Genomic DNA, 19,363 nt, shown 5'->3' on the forward strand with positions numbered 1-19,363 from the left:
GATCTGGGATCACCAATCAAGATCTAATATTGAATGAGTGTCCTAAATAAAATGGAATTGTATAAAGAATAGAAAATATAAATTGAGCTCTATAAAAGTATATCGATAGGATATTGGTCATGGCTAAAACTGTGCATTTCCCACTTGTAACAAAATGAATGGAAGCCTTAAACTCACTCCAATAACAATATTACGAGTATGCTTTTATATTTATAGAGAAGGAAATAAACTATATAAAGAATGACTATATTGTGAAAAATGGGCAGACGTTCGATTGTCATCGTATTTTATTCGCATGAAATTCCATGGCTGAAATCTGCTAGCTTATATGCAAATCCAGGCATGTGGAACTAGAAAAGACAAGGAAGCATATATGATTATAATTTATTAGAATATTCTGACTTGTATTTATTACTAAAACAGCTAATCCTCCTCTTATCAAAACAAAAAAAATTAATATTCCATTAAATTTAATATTTAATTTTTATTATTTAATATTAAATTAATTATGAATTGATTTTTTATTTTTTAATAAATAATAAAATAAAAATTAAATCAATCAAGTGAAGTCCATAACTTGAGTCACGAGTTAATTTGGTGAGTTGGGTAGAGCGAACCTGATTTTTTTTTTTTGATTTTTTTTTAAATTTATTAAGCTGTCAATATCATCTCAAAACAAGTTCCATATAATTTAATTTAAAATTCTAAATAATTAAAAATTCAATTTATCTATATATATAATTTTAGTGATACATGGTACGTGCATTTATAGCTTCTTAAACATTACTTGGAAATTCAATTATTATCTTAACTTCAGAGATCGATCGTACCACGTGACCACATGGCTTCTCATTGAATTAGCGGTGAATTGATCATCTGCTTCACTAACCAATGACGCATTTGCATTGGCCGCCATGCATCCCTCTAATAATTATAATTAACTTAACCCTAAAGAATTTCCTCTAAAGACTTTAATTTCAAAGCCAATAATTGATAGAAACCATATATTTATGGTTAGTAAGATGTGGACAGAGGTGGTTATTGGGTTTTTAGAGAAACCAGCTATCATGTAATATATAGTCCTCCGACTAAAAATGTTCACAATTGAATCCCCATCAATCCACCATTACTCGAATATTAACTTCCATCATTAAAATAGTAACGAAAAAGGCATTGTGTTGAGACAAACGGGTCCTCGTTTTTTATTATCTTGAAGGAAAAGGTCTTAAGGAGAAGAATAATTGGGTAATATCCATAGATGGGGGACTCAATTAAGAATTAGGTTATAGTTGGAGGTTAAGTGTGCCTTTCTTTCTTTAATCATCATTTCTAGTTTGAATTCAAGAATGATGTGAGGAAAGCAAACGTAGTATCCACAAGAGTTAGTACATCCCCCCTTTTTTCTTTTCTTTTTTTATTATATCTAAAATATAACTAGAAAGAAATTTAATTAATCTCTGCAGAAAAGCTGGCCCCAGCAGTCTCATGATCATTAACCAACCTTTTCCAATCCAAAGAGAAGGGTAATTTTGCTGTCGTATAGCATCAGAATCTGAGAAATGCAATTTAAGAGTTCTATGTAGGACTATTAGAAATTTGGTGCAATAATTGAGGCAGAATGAGAAAGTTGATCTAGCTAGTCCTTGGACCACATTTTTCACCTACAAAATTGCATTAATTTTTGTTGCAAGAAGTGTGCAGAAAGTAATACGTACGTAAATAGTTGATTTTTGCAGTGCTCTTGAATATATTAAGGTATGATGTCAAATGCTAGGATTTATCGGAGTAGGGAGTCCCAACTCCCGTAATGATCATGGATATTTAGCATATTCTTATATTAATTCTAAGCTAGTTAAGCTCTACCCGAAACTTTTATATGTGGTTATTTTTTTTTATTAATTATCATCTTTATTAATTATAAGAGAAACACAACTCTCGTTTTCTCTTTTCTTTTTCAAAACACAATTTAAACTCTAATATAATTTTATTACATCAGTCAAATTCAAATACCTAAGACGAAAAACTACAAAAAAAACATTCGAGATGGGAAAAGTTGCTAGGGTAGATTAATGGCAAGCTAATTCAGTCGCCTGTTATGTTTTTCGAATAAATTGCTTGTGCACACATGTTGGATTGCAAGTTCAGGCTTTACATTGGGTTTTAGTCCTTAAAGGGACTCAAATATCCGCAAGACCCAAAATCTTGGGAACTCAACGGGCCAAGGCCACACTAATTAATTTTGTCTATATTAATGTCTCAAAAAGACGAAATTGGATGGTCGAAGAGATTTAATTTTTCGTTTCGTTTTTTAAATTTAAATCTTGAAATGAATGTTTAGATAATTTATATAAATTGATATAGAATATATGTCTTTAAAATAGTTAAGAAATGATAGATCCACCTTTTCATTTCATTTTTTTAAATTTAAAATTTGAAATGAATATTTAGATAATTTATATAAATTGGTATAGAAGTATTCAAAATATGTAGTTCAGAATTAAAATTCCGTCTCGATGACCATAGAGTTAAATTAAACTTAAAAAGTAACCTAATTAATTCCTTAAAACCATAGATTCCTTGACCAAGACGAAATCAAATGAAAAGAAGAAGAAGAAGGTACTATTACCTCAAAAGAAATCTCAACTAGCTATAACTGTTTTGTGATGAGCGAAGACTTTTCTCGAGATTGGCTAGACGCACTAACTGAATACATGAAAAAAAAAAAAAAAAGATTGTCAAAGTTTACATTAACCCTATTTATGTAGACCCACTACACAATTAAGTTACTGCCCACTCATATGCTTCTGATCCCCAGAAAACTTGTGGATGGAAAAACCATGTGCTAGCTAGAAAATCACCATCATTAATTACTAATTTGATCTTGGCCTCCTCTATTGACCATTCGATACCAAGAAAACGAATGTTTGTTGATGCATAACGATTGAAAATGAATGGGTTTTAATATAAGCTCGGGAAAATGGATATTAGATTTACTTTAACAGCAAGCTATGATCACATGAAAGGTGACATTTTCTAGGGCTTAATTTCAAGAGAGGTGGCCACATATATTGTTATAAAACTATGCGGAAGAAGTGAGGTGAAAGTCGGTGTATGTATGTGTAATGGTGAAATTAAAGATTAGGTTGGAGATCGAGGAGAGCAAGAATGCGACTTGTGAGCCTTAATAGACGGGTCAAACAAGAACTCATAGTCCATTAATCTCTTGCATTTTAAGCAAGTTTAGATCCCTCCCCTCCCTTCCTTCAATCTCCATAAACATGCCCTTTTTTTAGGTTTCCCTCCCTTTCTTTACCTACCATGATTCTAACATTTGCGACTTATTATCATAACTTGTTTTGCCTAATCCATGGCCTTGTTTATAGAACACGAACCTAAATAAACTATGCTAACTTTGAAAATCTTTAGCTCAATAGAAATATATACATGAGAGTGTAGCTTACAGATTGATTGTCCAATAATTTTTGTAAGGTGAAACAGATAATCCAATTTCATCAATGGTTCTAATTTCTTCAGCTGTAATGAAATGAGAGAAGACTACCCCTCGACCCTCGTCATATAGCACTTTGCCTTTCCAGCCAGTGGAATAAAAAAGCTCACAGAGAGATGCAATATTAAATCTTTTAAGGTGTAGCCTTGAATTATTATGTTAAAAAAAAATACTAAAAGGAGTGGTTTTTTTAATGTACACCATGCCATTGTAACCCTTCATAGGATTTACATGATGGTTTCTCTTCATTTTTGGTCATCAAATCTTTTTTTAGATGATTTAATTTTTTTATGAACAAATTAAAAATTAATTGTTTTTGATCTGTTAACTAAAGAAATATTTAAAAAATGGAGAATAAAATTTAAAAATAAGAACAAACTAGATGGCCTTATCAAAATTAATTAAAAAAGTTGACTTTATCCTCTGCAACCCACCCAATTTCAATTCCTTTAATTTTTTTTTATTATTCACTTTTTGTCCAAAGTTGCATTTTTATTTTATTTTTCAAACCCTGGTTTGGGGTAGGAAAAAGAAAGTCATCGCATTCCAATTTTGCTTAATCCAGCTAGTTGATACTGAAATTTCTTACTACCAAAATAATTGATTTTAGTGTCAGCTGGTTTTTTTTCAATGAAATTAGTTTTCACTTGGTGTTCTTTCACCTTAAGATTGCATGGGAGAGTAGATATGACCTCAAAAAGTTTTTGGGTTTTCAAGTTGATTTCTTTTTTTGGATATTTTTAGGTTGTTTGAAGGTTTAAACAAGTTTACTTATGTCTCTAGGTTGTTTTTTGTTAAAAAAATAATTGAAAATAATTTTTTTTAGTGTAAAACACCCCAGTCTATTCTAGTAACTAGAATGATTTTATGGCAACCCTTTGATTGCTCGAATCTAAATATATATAACAAGCAATGCGTCATCTACTATAGTAGACGACACACACTTGTTCTATATTTTTTTAAAATATATTAAAAAATAAAATAAATTATCAAAATCTAGTTGTGATGGCCGAGGCTGGCAGACCCATGCATTTGGGATTTTTTTCTATTAATTAAGACCTAGATGTACTAGGCCACCTCAGCTTGTGTGCATGGGCTTTTGTTGGGTATTTGTTTTTATCAATTTCATTTGATTTGTTTTTTTTTAATATATATTTTTTTCAATTTTATTCTTTAACATTTGATTTATTTTAAATTGATATTTATAATTTGATTTTTTTTTACTATTTATAGAGTTATCAAAGTCTTATATAAACCTTCTGTCATTTTGTTGATGCTTGATTTTATGAATGTTTAATTTTGTTGTTGTTTTTTTTTTTCCTAGTTAATTAAGTTTCATTTAGACTCAACAAGTTGACTGAATCACATTATACTAACCCCAATAAGATTTTTTTTTTCTTTTAGAAAATACGTTAGCAGTGCCAACCTTTTTTACATGATAAAAAAATAATCTAAACTGTAACTTAGCCCTAGTCAATGATTAGTATATTGTATAAAGTCTCAAGTTCCAATCTCTAATTCTTTAATCCAAAACCATCAAGTTATCAATCAAGAAAAGATAAATGAAATATATACATGCTAGATTTAAGTAAATATGCAATACTAATAGTAAATATATTGCAAATAGAGATTTGTATTGCCCGTAACATAGCGCAATAATTTTCTTTGGCTGCTAGTTCAAAAAATATTATGTACAAGAGGATTTCTTGCAAATAGAAATTTAATTAGCCAAGAAAATACAGTTTGTTCTTTTTGTATTATTGAAATAGAAGTGCTGATGATTTTTTTTTTCTATATTGTAGACACATTTGGATTTTACGACACATGTTTTTAAATTGATACTTAGGTATTCATCAAACAGGTGATTCGGGTTTTTTTATTTTTTATTTTTTATGAAGTTTAGACTGCACAATCAAAGCCGGCCTCTCCTAATTAGCAATATTTCGACCCTAAGACCATTTGAACTTGAAAGTGTTAGATATAGTTTAGTTTCCGGCCTCTCTTGGGTTGTTTTGTGACATCTGGTTTGAAGGTAATAATACAATGAACCGTGACAAAGTTCAATATATTTTACTTTACCCAAATAATCAGATAAGGACGAGAAGTGCTGATCGAAATGGTAAACGGTGTCGTGATCGAATGGCGAGTCCTACTATTGATGTATTTATAAGAGGGAAGCACACAATATGAACGCGTTTTCAATAAACAAGAAATTAATTTCCAAATTTTGAGTTTGATTCATTGCTGTTTCTGATCGCCCAAATCACAAATGTTTGTCAAAAAATATTAGAGTCAACTTCTTCTATATCTCTAGCATGTTGCTACTGTTTTGGTCATGAAAAGAGGGTATAACTTGTAAGTGAATCCCAGATAGATAATTTCCTGGTTAGTCATTTCTACTTTTCATATGTATAGCAGCTTTGGTTACATTTCTTTATGATATTGTGATTTGTCATTGGAAATTTCTTGTTCTTGTATTTTTTTGTTCTTCAATAACCCTTACTTAGATTACCATCTCTAACTCTTAGAATTGTTGATTTGGATGGTTTAATGAGTTTTGTCATCCACTTGATCAATTCAGATTTAAATCTGAGAAAAAGCTATGAAAAAGAATTTTTATTTTTATTTTTATGAATTCGTCACTAGTTTGGAGTATGTCTAAAATCTCCAAATTCAATTCCATACTAGGAGATGTTTTTGAAATAGCAAGCACATCGATGAAAATCAGTCATTAGGTTAACTGAAACTAGTGTATCAAGTGGGACTAATCCTCTTTTTAAGAGTGTCGCCCTCACATGTGGGGGACACGAAGCTTGCTTTCTCATTTGAACTTAAAAATCAAGAAAAAGAGAAACTTGAGATGAACAGGTATGATGTTGTTCAGAAAGTCACGTCAAGATAGAATGAGAATTTAAAAAAAAAAAGGGTAAAATTAAAACCAGCTTACCTCCTAAGAATCAAGAAAATCATCTTGTTTTATGATTAAAGAATTTTGAAGTTAGATTGATGTATACATGTTTAAATATTTTTGGCAATTTAGAGAAAATTTTAAAATGGATTTTCATGTAGAACTTTTTTGCTTTAGAACGTTTCTTATCTGTTTTGCTTCAATCTTTTTAACTTTCATGTAACCAAGATGATTTTTTACTTGTTTTCTAGTTTATCATCTCTTTTTATAGCCCTGAATTCTTAATAATATTTCTTTGATTAATATATAAAAAAAAAATACCAGCAATATTGGCATTCTCTTATCTTTTCCATCTCCTCTTAATTCCAATGACCTAACCCCTAGAACATTAACTTCTTCTACATTTACTAATATTTATCACCTACATGATTACAAATTTCATTTTCTCTCTTCACCATAATCCTTTTTTTTTCCTTCATTATTTAAAAAATATATATTGACCTACTTTTTGTGACTACCTTGCCTTTTAAGCACTCCTTTTCTCTGTTCTTATTTCTCTTTCTCCTTCATTTTGCAACTCTCCCTTAGTCATCTCCACCCCTCTCTTCTGGCTTTGATATAGACAACCAACTAGCATGCTTGAATGTCCAGAGACAGGTAAGAAGGAATTACCCTCAAGAGAAATGAATAAGATCTATATTCTCTCAACAAAAGGCAAAACCCTAGCTTCTACTAGCCTATTAAATACTAAGAAGTCTTCTTGACTTCGATCTAATCTGTCTGTTTCTTTCTCTATTTGAAATTTTGATAAGAAAAACATAGTGTTTTTCTTGAAATATCATGTAATATTGTTTTTTCCTTTGGTGTTTTAGGGAGAGATCTGAAGAGTTAGGAAAGAGGATCAAGAGGGAGAGTGATGTATCTTCTCATATGGGGAGGAGACAAATGTTAGGTCCTCCTGTAATTTTGAACACTGTTACACCTTGTGCTGCATGTAAACTCTTAAGGAGAAGATGTGCTGAAGAGTGCCCTTTTTCTCCATATTTTTCTCCACATGAACCCCAGAAATTTGCTGCTGTCCACAAAGTCTACGGTGCAAGCAATGTCTCCAAGCTGCTGATGGTAAGCTACCCTTCAATTCCCTATAACAAATAATCTATTTAATTTTCAATTTTTTTTTTTACAAATTTTGGCCTTCTCGATTTTTTTTCTTGATGACTTATGGGATTTTTTTTTTAAATTTTTTCCTTGGCTTTGTGGTTTAATTATCTAGGAGGTGCCAGAAAGTCAAAGAGTTGATACTGCAAATAGTCTAGTTTATGAAGCAAACTTGAGGCTAAGAGATCCAGTATATGGCTCCATGGGTGCAATTTCAGCTTTACAACAACAAATTCAATCACTACAAGCTGAACTTAGTGCAATAAGGGCTGAGATACTCAACTACAAATACAGAGAAGCTGCTGCTGCTACTAACATTATTTCTTCTACTCATCCTGCTTTAGTTTCTTCTGCGACCGTGTCCATTTCAACACCGTCACAAACGCTTGCTCTACCACCACAACCACCTCCTCCTTCAGTCGTTGTTTCTTCATCTTCCTCTTCTTCTCTTTATACACCACCAACTAGCACATCAGGTTACAGCACTATTTCAAGTGAAAATAATGTCCCATATTTTGATTAATTTTATTCTAGACCGTAGTCGGTTTTTATACAATTACCATTGCATTTGGTATAATAATGTTGCCTTATGCTTAATGGTAACTTGTTGTAAAGATTGAGAAATCATGGGGAAAGAAAGAGAGAACTCGGGGCATTAAATCAAAATCGTAGTGAATTTTAAGGACCTGAGAACTTCCCGTTTCATAATTTCTAATGACATTGTTGCTTTGTTTTAACCTCTCATCATTCTTGAAAATTCCTTGCTCGTTGTTTTGATGAGAGAACTATTAGCTAGCTACCTGTCTAAAATTTCATGTATATTAGGGTTTTTGTTGCCTGCTGGCTGCAACATTTTCCTTTCATTTTCATGGTGAGACTCGAAACTTCTCCTTCATCAACTTCTTTTTAGGAAAAAACAAGTTCTGACCATGGAATCCAAACCCATTTGATTGAAATGACAGAAGAAAATTTTAATTAAGCTCAGTGATACTAGGTCATATATTCATCAAAATTTCACTCCATAGACAAAGCAAAAATCATCATCCAGTAATGGAAGCTGTTCCTAATTGAGTTAGGAAAAGATTTTTATATAAAAAGGATTTGTGTGAAAATATTTCTACTTCAAAAAGAAATCTCTATAAATTTGAGGACCAGTGTATTCAAAATTAACGAGTGTTGAATCAATCCATCAATAGAAACTTTGAAGGTTAAAGATTTGAATGTTTAGTATTCTCAACACTCCTTCAACTATTGTGTTATGAGCACATCTTGCTGTTCATATTTACAATCTCTCGTGATTCGAGTCTTGATTGCACGTGTGGTGACTGAAGAGGCTTTGCTTTCACTGAACCTTCCAATAAGTACATGCATGTGTATACATGTTTGCCTGAGCCATTGAAGGAACTGAAAGTCTTGTTTATGGGACGTGGGGGAGGCAAAAGGTACGGTGGGGGCTGTGATTCTTCCCATGTATATTAAATTCATGATCCTAAATTGAATTCCAAGAGTCATATTTTACTATATGCCTCTGCTGTTTCCTTTGTCACATGGCTTTATCAATCCCAGACAATCTGCAATAATTATTTATTTTTATAATCTGTAGATGAGACAAGAGATCGCATTTATTCCAATTTTACATGCATTCATTCATCACTTTTCCTATATATAATTATATATCATTAATTATCTTTCTTTATGTTTTGCTTGTTTTTTGAGCAATACTGTAAGATCTTGGTGAAGATTCTTCCCATAACTTCCTGAAGAGTTTGAATCGTTGAATTCTAGGATTCATAGTGAGATCCACTTATTCAATCTTAGATTTTTGTGGGAAAACTTTTGGAAAATTAGAATTATTCTTTTTTTTATTTAATGATCGGCTTCATGGCAGCTTCACCTTTCTAGTTTTTTTTTTTTTCCTTACAAATAATTAATCCAGTAGTTTTTCATAAGAAAAAAAAAAATTCAATCAAGCACCTTTCTAGTTTTTTTTTTTTCCTTACAAATAATCAATCCAGTAGTTTTTCATAAGAAAAAAACAATTCAATCAAGTAGTATGATATTGGCTTAAGCTAATTGATAAATTTGAGGCTTCTACAAGCTAAATAATTATACTAATTATTCTTTTTGTTTTTGTTTTTCTTTCTTTTTCTTCTTTCAGCCAACCAATAATTTTTTGAATTTGGATACTGGCCAGTTCACATGACTCCTTGTTGAGTTCTTACAATGTATTTTTTAAGATGCATTCCCACCTCACCTCTTCGATTCGTCTCCAAGTAGGAGTTTTGCAGCGCTATATCATCCCAACGTGCTTGATGTCGGCCACAAATCTTTTCTTGTTTTCATGTACTGTAAGGCAAGGAACCAAACCATGGGGGTATAGAAGGATGGATTGACACATTTTTTATTTTGAATTACTACTCTATTTAATAAATTTTGGATTATACAATAAAAGGTAGCTCTTCCTCAATTTATAAATTACTTCGGATTACAAAAAATGAAATTCAATCCTGGATCCCCTCTACATCTCTTCCGTTGGAGCCTGAGATTTTCAAATGCAAAATTCTAAGTTTTAACCATCTTTTTAAAACTTATTCTGAGTCAACTTAGGGTAAAATATAGATCAATAATTCAACCTAAATGGACCATAATGGTTTTTAAAAAATTTCAAAACATTGTGCTCTGACAAGAAAAATCAATAGGTTGATGGTTGGGTTTTGATTGATTTAAGCCAGATTGTTAGAGAATAATATAAATTATATATTAAAATCTTACATAATAACTTAAATTTTTGGGTTGAAATGGTTCTTTGACATGGTAATAGAGCATTGATGATCAAACGGTCAAGAGTTCGAATCTTATCATCTTTATTTATTTGATAAAAATTAAATACAAAATAATATGGACCTGTACAAGTTTCAAATTCAAAGGGTTTTCACTTGAGAGGTATATTAGAGAATAGTATAAATTATATATTGAGACATCATCTAATAACTTAAATTTTTGAGTTGAAATAGTTTTTGAGTTGAAATATTTTTCTTCTTCTTTATTTTTTCATTAACTTAGATTAATTCAGATTCCTAGTCTGTCTGTGCAATTCTAAATCAACCCGCTGTACTGTTACTAGTTTTAAAACAGTGGTTTTGAGTTAATTTTAACTAATGAGATGTCTACAGAGAAAACAGTGTACATGCATTTAATGGTATGGAATAATTAATATAATTAGGGTTGGAGTCAACGTTGTGCCGATCAAAACGCCAACAAGATTTGATTTGTGAAATGGGGTTTTCTTGGCGTGTGGAGCTCATTTGATTAAGTAGAAGAAGCAAGGAATAGTTTTGGATTATAATACAAACAAAACCATGAAGAAAGTGTATACATAAGATGTCTAACATCAACTTCATTGCCGAACTCTATATAAAATGTATTGTAGCATACAATAGTGATAATTTGGTTTCACGTCATGGTTGCTTGAAATATTCGCATCTAATTACTTTGTCCTTTCCCATGAATACCACCAATAAAAATTTATTGATATATAAAAAAATTAAATTCTCTCTCCCTCCTTCCAGCAAAGTCTCTCTCCTTCTCCAGAGAAAAAAAAAAATTATTAGCTAATATAGGTCAGTGTGGTATGCTCTCTACGCATTACATGTGGCTGTTTTTTTATGTATCAAATATGTCAGAATCTATATATTATGCAATATGGATTATATATATATAGCATTTCAAAGCTTAAGCTATAATTTCATCAATATATTGCTGATTTTGCATTTATGAGGGGTTGACTACGCCTACAATGGATATTTGGAGGCCACATATATGATTATGAGAATTCCTATACCTATATATAATTAATGACTAATTTATAATTCCCAGTGATTGAGGATTCTCAAACCTGTTTTGCTAATAAACGATCTTCCAGAGATTAATTTCACATCGACTTGAATTTATAATTTGTACAAAATCGATATGGTAACTTTACGAAAGATTTATTATTTTTTGTGAATACTTCTACAACTTACAACTCCATTAAGTTTATAATTAAAAATATGCTTAATATGGAATGTGCTATATTATAGGAAATAATATACTTATCTTATATAGAATTATATATTCTGTGTAGTATGGTGTACCTTAACTTATATATGTTGCCTTATATAGGCTAAGCCTTCCTCCTTGTTCTTTGCTGCTACTCCGATCTCTATTCACATTCCCTTCATGTCCGCGTCATCGGTCTCTAGTCCATTGGCAACCATCATCCCTCTCACTTGAAGCTCACCAACAAGAACTGCCTCAATTGGCAGATGTGATAAAACCATATCTGAACTGGAAAAAAAAAAAAAAAAAAAAAAAAACCAAGCTAAACTGAAAAAACAAGTTAAAACTGAAAAATCGAATCAAATTGAAAAAACCAAGCCAAACCGGTTTGAATTGGTTTCCGTCTTAAAAAACCAAACCGAACAAAACCAAAATCGGTCGGTTTGAACCATTTTTTTTTTTAAAATCAATTTATTTATTTATTTTTATAAAATTCTAAACCAAACAAAAAATAATCACTCCTAGTTTGCTTCAATCATCTTTTCAAAGATAACAGTATACTTCTATAACCTTGTACTTAAAGTGTTAATTAAACTATTAAAGATAAAATATCTGTTACTAAAATTTTGAAATTAAAATTTTTATATAAATAACCTTTTTAGCCAAATTTTATGTTCTTGTTTGTTGTCTTATTGTGTTTGTTTTTGTTTTTGCATCAATGCTTTTGTCAAAGATAACAAGTATGCTTCTATAGCCTTTTATCTTCTTTTTCTGTTCTTTTTATTTTTCTCTGCCAATCGATACCAAGAGAAAAGAACTTAATTGAGGGGTATGTTTACAGTCTACTTCCCTACCAGAGGACTAACCAGTTTTTCTAGTTCAATTAACACAGTCCAATTTATTTCAAATCTATATTCTCCTATAGAGGTTCAGATTTATTTAGAGGTCTCGAAAGCATTCTACTTTAGAGCAACTCTTTTTTCTTAATCTATTTTTCTTTTGGTTTTCATGTTGTTTTTCTTTGGATTTGGTCTAGTTTGTGTCATCAGAAACTCCTTTTTTATTATTATTAATATTCCTTCTGTAATTCTAAGATTTGGAGTGCAAAGTTTGGAGTTTTAGCTGGGCCAAGCAAGGACGGAGCTGGAGAATTTAGTTTCCAGGGGCTGATAAATATGTATATTGAGATCAAACAATTATTTAAACGATTTAAAAGACAAGAATAAAAACTCACTTAGTCTTCGAACTGTACTTATAAACTCTTGACCTGCTCAAGGGTCGGGCGGTCCGACAGGCCAGCTTGGGCTCGGGGAAAAATGGATGGGACTACATCGAGATTTTTCAGCCTGACCTGATTGTTCGTGTTAATCGGGCTGGACCTTGGCATAGGATTTTGTCCAATGGGCTCTACTATTAATCGCCTCCTTCTTCATTTTTATTTTTTATTTTTTTTATTTTTACTTCTCTCCTGTCTTCCTCTCCGCTATGGAAATAGCCAGCCACCAACCTCTCTGCCTTTGATTAGGGAGGGACATAAAAAATAAAAAATGGTTGGGTAAAGGGAATAATTGTGAGTTTTGATTCTTGTTGTTTAGATATTGATAGATTATTATTTCTAGATAGAAAAAACAAATATAATAGAAATATATATATATCAAAAGAGACGAAAATAAAATTATATTTTTATAGTGATGTATAAGACACAATGATAATTTTTGTATTTTGCTTGGCTGATAATGAACAGTAAATAAATATATATATAAAAAAATTATTTTATGCTTAAATACATATTATTGTCAAACTTATAATTAAATATTATTTTTTTTACTTTTATTTTATAGTGAGAGTTAAAATTAATAATAGTAAAATAATCCAAATTATAACACTAGAACCAACTCAAAGGGCAGAATAAGGGCCCAATTCAGTCAAGGCCTATAATGGTTTGAGTTTAAGAAAATATAGAAAAAAATTAACTTGATCAAATTTAACCCAAAAACACTTATGTCAACCGTGTCTTGATGTAAAACTTGAGTTCAGTACTCATTGACTTTTTTTTCTAAGAAAAAATTCAGAGTAATCTTTGTTTTGGTTTTTTTTATAAAAAAAAAATTAGACAATTCAAATTAATTCTCTTGACTTGTAAACTCGGTCAGAACTCAAGTCAAGTTTTAATACAAGTATAATAATTATTTAATTAGATACGTTTACCGTTGTAAAATTTCTGAAGGCCCAATGCCTGACAGTGTTCCAAAATTGCAGCCAATGAAATGAAATCCCCGGAATTAGCATTCAAAGTATTGGCAGAACAGCAAACACGAAGGATGTTTCTCCTTTGAAAACTGAGTTTCTACTATGGTTAATTAGTTATGCACGACAAGTTATATACTTTCTCATTTTTTGTTAAAAAAATTTATTATACACTTGCGTATGGATTGGGACATACAGTAATTCTGAAAATAATTATATATTTGTGTGTGAATTGAGATGCATAATAATTTACAGGAGATCACTCATCCTAGCATTACCTTAGCCAAACACTTTAATTTTGAAAATTCTTATAAGATCCTATACATTAAGACACCATTTTTCTTAAAAAAAAAATTATTATTTTTTATTAAAAATAATTTTTTTATGTGATTTAGATTATTTTGATACACTGATTTTAAAAATAATTTTTAAAAAATAAAAAAAATATCATTTTAATATATTTCAGTATAAAAAACATTTTGAAAAGTAACCATAACTATATTTTTAAACGGATTTTAAAAGCTAGATGTATAAGTACCGCTTATTATGCTACCATACTATCTCATATTTGTTTATGTTTTTTTTCCATTCACTAGTATATGACCAACTTATTAATTAATTATTCGACATTCATTAAAAAAAAATATAATTTTATTAAATTAACAAAGTTGCTCACTCGCTTGCAAAGGCCACCGGGTCTAATTCTTGTCTTATGGTCTAGGTGTTATATAGCATTTAACTTCCAATAAAAGATTTTATTAAATTAACAAAACTAAGTAGTGGAGCAACTTGATGAGAAATATAGAGAATGAATTTTCTTTCCTTTGTTTTTTAAAATTATTGTTATATATTTACCACAACCTTACTATATAAATACAATGAATTCGTAACGCTTTATAATCAAAGAATATATAACATGGAATGTCATCGGCATCTCTAAATCATTAAAAAAGTTTGTACGAGTCAACGAAGCTTATCAATAGTTTTTTTTTTTTTTAAAATGATTGTGTTCGTAATGCTTGGTTTCTTGTAGGGCTAGCCGGCTAGTGCCAACTAAGGTCATTTTCATGCCAGTAAGTGTTTTTTTTTTTTTTTTTAATTATTTTTTAATTTATTTTATTTCTAGCAAAACTGATTTAGTTTATTATTTAAACAGTTTTATAAGTGATTGGCATAAGGCTTGCTAGTTACTTAATTTTATTGAATAACTCTTATAGAAGTTTATACTTAAACCCTTTCATCTTTATAAACTTAAAAGTATAAATGAAAAAAACTCGAGAGGTTTTTATTAAAAGCTTATATTGGAAAATATATTTTGTTAAAGAATTTTTATGAGAAGTTTACTTGATCCAATAAAATTTTGTTTTTTATAGACATTAAGTATTGATAAAAGAAGCCTGAAAGCTTTGAAGAGAATCTATTTTAAAAATAAAAAATTATATATCTAAAAATAAGTATTTTTTTTAGATTGATTGATTTTTATTTATGAGATATTTTATTTATAACAAGACATCTCAAATATCTTACCTTATGTGTTAACTTTTTACTGGTCAAAAAATTACCAATTATTTTCCATGTTATTTATATCAATTCTATTTTATTTTTTTATATAAAAATAAAATAAAAATAATATATGACGCAATTTAATTGGTAATTTTTTTTTTGGGTTTCTACAGCGGCGTTAATATATCTGTTTACTTGACAGTAAACAAATCTGGATCGATATGTCTAACATGTGATAAATCTATATCAGACGATGCCCATATCTTAAGGGAAGTTTCAATTGATTTCCTCCAATCCCTGAACAAAACTCTATTAAATGAAAGGTATAATGGACTTGGGGATACGCTGTCGTTATACATCTCTTCCTTCCTTAATTTATGTTCTTGCAACAAATGTAGTATATCTGAGGTGAAAAGGGTTGATCAAGAAAACCTGCTTCAATATTGAAATATTTTAAGTTCATACAATCACACCCCAGCTCTATATATATATATAGCCCATGCATACAGCATAATATCCCAACCTCCTAGCCCCACCAAAGCATATATATTACAGACCATCAGAGTTTTTGAAAGCACACGAAAAGGAGAAATTAGAGTAGGGAAGATGAAGAGGAGAAGAAAAAAGGGTCGGTGATCTGCTGCCAGTATCGGAGGCTTGCCGGGACGGATCGATGAGATCTTCTACAGGCTGCGTAAGTTCCTAAAATATTCAGAAGGATTTGCTTCAAAGTCATCCCTTAGAATGAGAAAATCCTGCCCTGGTGCTTTCATTGTCCTTCCTCTAAACCTCCTCTTCTTAAGACATTTGCAGCAGCAGCAAATCATCAGGAGACCTATCACTGCCACTGCAACAGCTGCAGTAACGTTTTGTTTTTTAAACCACTTGACCACATGTACCATTACATCAGAAGCCATAAATTTCTTTATTAGATCTGAAAGCATGTGAATGAAATCAGACACTGGACCAAAAGCCAGAAATTTCTTCATGAGATCAGAAAGCTGGTGGGAAATCGTGGAAAGAGAGGTTGGTGGTTCCATTGAATGCGATTTGTATATAAATGAATGGGGAGGGGAGTGTTTATAGGTAAGGAAGAGGATGGAGGGGATGTATTTAAAGATAAATAGGAAGGTATCACTTCACACTTAAGGAAGAGGATGGAGGGTCAATTCACTCTTTGGAACTGCGAGCATCGTTCTTCAGATCCAAGCATCTGTTAGATTAATTTGATGCGATGCTCCACCGTCCACCCACTAGCTTTTGATGAAACAAAGCGAAAGTAAGAAATCAGAACAAAGAAAAGAAAGTTAAAGAGAAACGTGATGATGGGAGCATCGACTTTTTTCTTTTTCTAGCTTGAAATTATAGTTTTAGCTTTCAGGATCAAAGCATAATTTGCATCAATTTTCATTTGCTCTTTAATTAAAAGCTCGACTGCAAGGGCAGAGTATGGCTCAAAAATCAATTTACAAATATCTAGAGATTAGAGATTAAAGAATGTTGGATTATAATAATGATTATTTTATAAAATATTTTTTATTTTAAAATATATTAAATATTATCTATAATACCAAACACAACCTTAGCGAAACTCTAGACCATGGATTATTGCCCACAAGCCGGTTTGAATAGAAGAACAATATCCAATGTTAATAGCGAAGCCTTTAATCCTTGTGCCAAAATTGTCCCGAATAAGTCCTTCCACTCCAGCAATACCTGGATTACCTTTGCCACAACATCCATATTTAATTTAACCCACTGAATTTGAGGATATTTTGAGCCAAGAACATCTGAAATGAACCAGTAACATGAAACCAAATTCAAAATTGTTTTCTAAACTCATTTTGTGTATAAATAAACTTATCAAACCCAAGATAAATACATTGTTTACTAAAGCAATATTATATATCAAAAAAATAAACTTATATATTAACTTTAATATATCAAAATCACAAAAAAAAAAAAAAACTTCAAAAGAATATCATTAAATAAAATAGCACAATAACAAAAAAGTGAATGCAATATTATTTGTTAAATATTTCAAACCTTTTTTTCCATGCTTATAGCTATAAATGCAAAGCAAAACAAATAATAATAATAAAAAAAAAACAACAAAACCAAGCCACAAAGAACCTGCTTTTGAGTTTGCAATATATACCTATCTTAGTTTTCATTTTGAAAATTTTACCTCTCACAAACTTACAAAACTTAATAAAAATTTTGTTTATGCTTTTAGAACTTTACCCTTATATTTTTCATTGATATTTCCTTTTTTTTTTCCTTATCTTTTCCTTATTTCTTTCCCTTTTTTTTCAACCTTTTTTTTATTGATCTTAAAGGGGTATTTATATGATTTTGTTATGGTTTTAAGAGGTCTTGAATTCATTTGTGACCTCTTGATCTTGAAGGAAATATTTTAAACCCTTGATAAGAACCCATTAAGGAACCTTTGTGTGTGAAAACACGAAAACCAAATTATTTTTTGCATGATGGTTACACTGTTGGGGCTAACTAAGTTGCTCAATTTCAAGGTTTCATTAGAGCAATTCTGACGTCATCGTCAACTGAGCCACCTAAAGTTGGTAAAGGGATTGCACACTTTTTATTTTGATCCAACCTTACCCAATTTGAAAGTCTGTAACTCTTTATTCATACATTTAAAGTTGCCAACTTGATTAATCAAAATTGTCAAAACAGAGGTGCAAGTTGACGAACGACGTGTTATTCACCTTCTCTTCATGAAGTTTGAATGACACATTGTTTAGGGTTCTTAATTTGGTATTTGAAAAAAATCAATTGAGTCCATGTTTTTCCAATTGATTTTAATTATACACATAATTGTCTCCAGACTTCTAATTTCATGTAATTGTATCCTTGTCTACCTCAATTGGTAGCCTTAATGTTGTGCGCTATTTTTATTTTTGTCCTTGGTTCTAAATTTGTGCATTTTGACCTTCAATTAACCAACAAACTTTTAATTTCTTCAATTCAACCCCTGATTTAGTGAATTTCAGCCCCTAAATTTATGTGTTTTTTTAGTTTAGTCCTTGGATTTATATTTCTTCAATCAAGTTTCTAATTACCCATCAAACCTCAAAATCTGTGCAATTAAACCCCTGATTTGATCAAATTAACTCTTAAAAATAACAATTCAACCCCTAAACTTTAATTTCTTCACATTAAAGCCTAAATTAACTTCAAAAATCAATTTTTCTTACAATTAAACTCTCAATAAATGCAATTAAACCTTGAGAAAATCCAACTGAGTCCTTAAACATTCAGTTTTGAATTTTTCTTCTTACATTAAAATTTCCTTAATTTGTCAATGAGACCTTTATTGATCGAAAATACACTGTTAAATTTTTTAATCTTGTATATTTTAATCTTCTTCAACTAGTCGTTGATAATTTCCTGAGCGTTCTGATATATTTTTCTTACTAGTATATTTTTGTGATTTTCTTCTAGCATTTTTTATTTTTTTTTTTGTATTTTCTCTTATCTTTTTTTTTTCAAATTCTTTTTGTTTACGTGGGGCCCTAAAATGAATAACAACAATTATTTTGTTGCAATCTCTACATTAATATTGTATATTGCTCTATATATATAAATAAAAAATTAACTAATTAACAGGTTAAATCTACTATTATTCTCAATTTTAACTGTATTAAACTGGGAGGAAATAAACGAAATGTCCACAAATATATACCATGGGCCACGTTTGGAGTTACATGGTATCTAGAAGCCTCCTGAGCTTAGCTATCATGAACTAGATTTTGGTTTTTGCCGAACCCGTAGAGTTCTTCTAAAGCAAGGGTTTGAATCAAAGACCTTTCCGATTCAGTTTTTTTTCTTTAAAAAAAGACTATTCATACTTGTTAGATCAGAAGTTCATCAAATTTTATTTCTCTTGGTACACACACACACAATTACCTAGGCCAGCTACCACATGTTAGTATTTATTAACTGTTAAAGATAATAAATGTAAGAAAAAAATTATCAAC

General features: G+C 30.4%; 1 protein-coding gene across 2 annotated transcripts; it reads left to right on the forward strand.

Annotated features, from left to right (window-relative positions):
• Nucleotides 1–6,926: 6,926 nt before the first annotated feature.
• Nucleotides 6,927–8,313, forward strand: LOC118054019 (LOB domain-containing protein 15). 2 transcript variants are annotated; one of them, XM_035065452.2, is made up of 3 exons: nucleotides 6,927–7,073; nucleotides 7,289–7,538; nucleotides 7,690–8,313. In XM_035065452.2, exons 1-3 carry the CDS (start codon nucleotides 7,060–7,062, stop codon nucleotides 8,095–8,097), a joined length of 672 nt encoding a protein of 223 aa, XP_034921343.1. In that variant the 5' UTR covers nucleotides 6,927–7,059; the 3' UTR covers nucleotides 8,098–8,313. The 2 variants fall into 2 exon arrangements, with proteins under 2 accessions (XP_034921343.1, XP_034921344.1); XM_035065453.2 differs by having other exon boundaries at nucleotides 7,011–7,130.
• Nucleotides 8,314–19,363: the final 11,050 nt, after the last annotated feature.

The sequence above is a fragment of the Populus alba genome, chromosome 13 (assembly GCF_005239225.2).
Source record: "Populus alba chromosome 13, ASM523922v2, whole genome shotgun sequence".
NCBI classification, from domain to species: domain Eukaryota; kingdom Viridiplantae; phylum Streptophyta; class Magnoliopsida; order Malpighiales; family Salicaceae; genus Populus; species Populus alba.

What these genes read in the sequence shown, in the direction of transcription:
- LOC118054019 (XM_035065452.2), top strand. An exon ending in ATGTCTCCAAGCTGCTGATG is followed by an intron (nt 7,539 to 7,689) that starts GTAAGCTACCCT and finishes TTAATTATCTAG; the next exon opens with GAGGTGCCAGAAAGTCAAAG.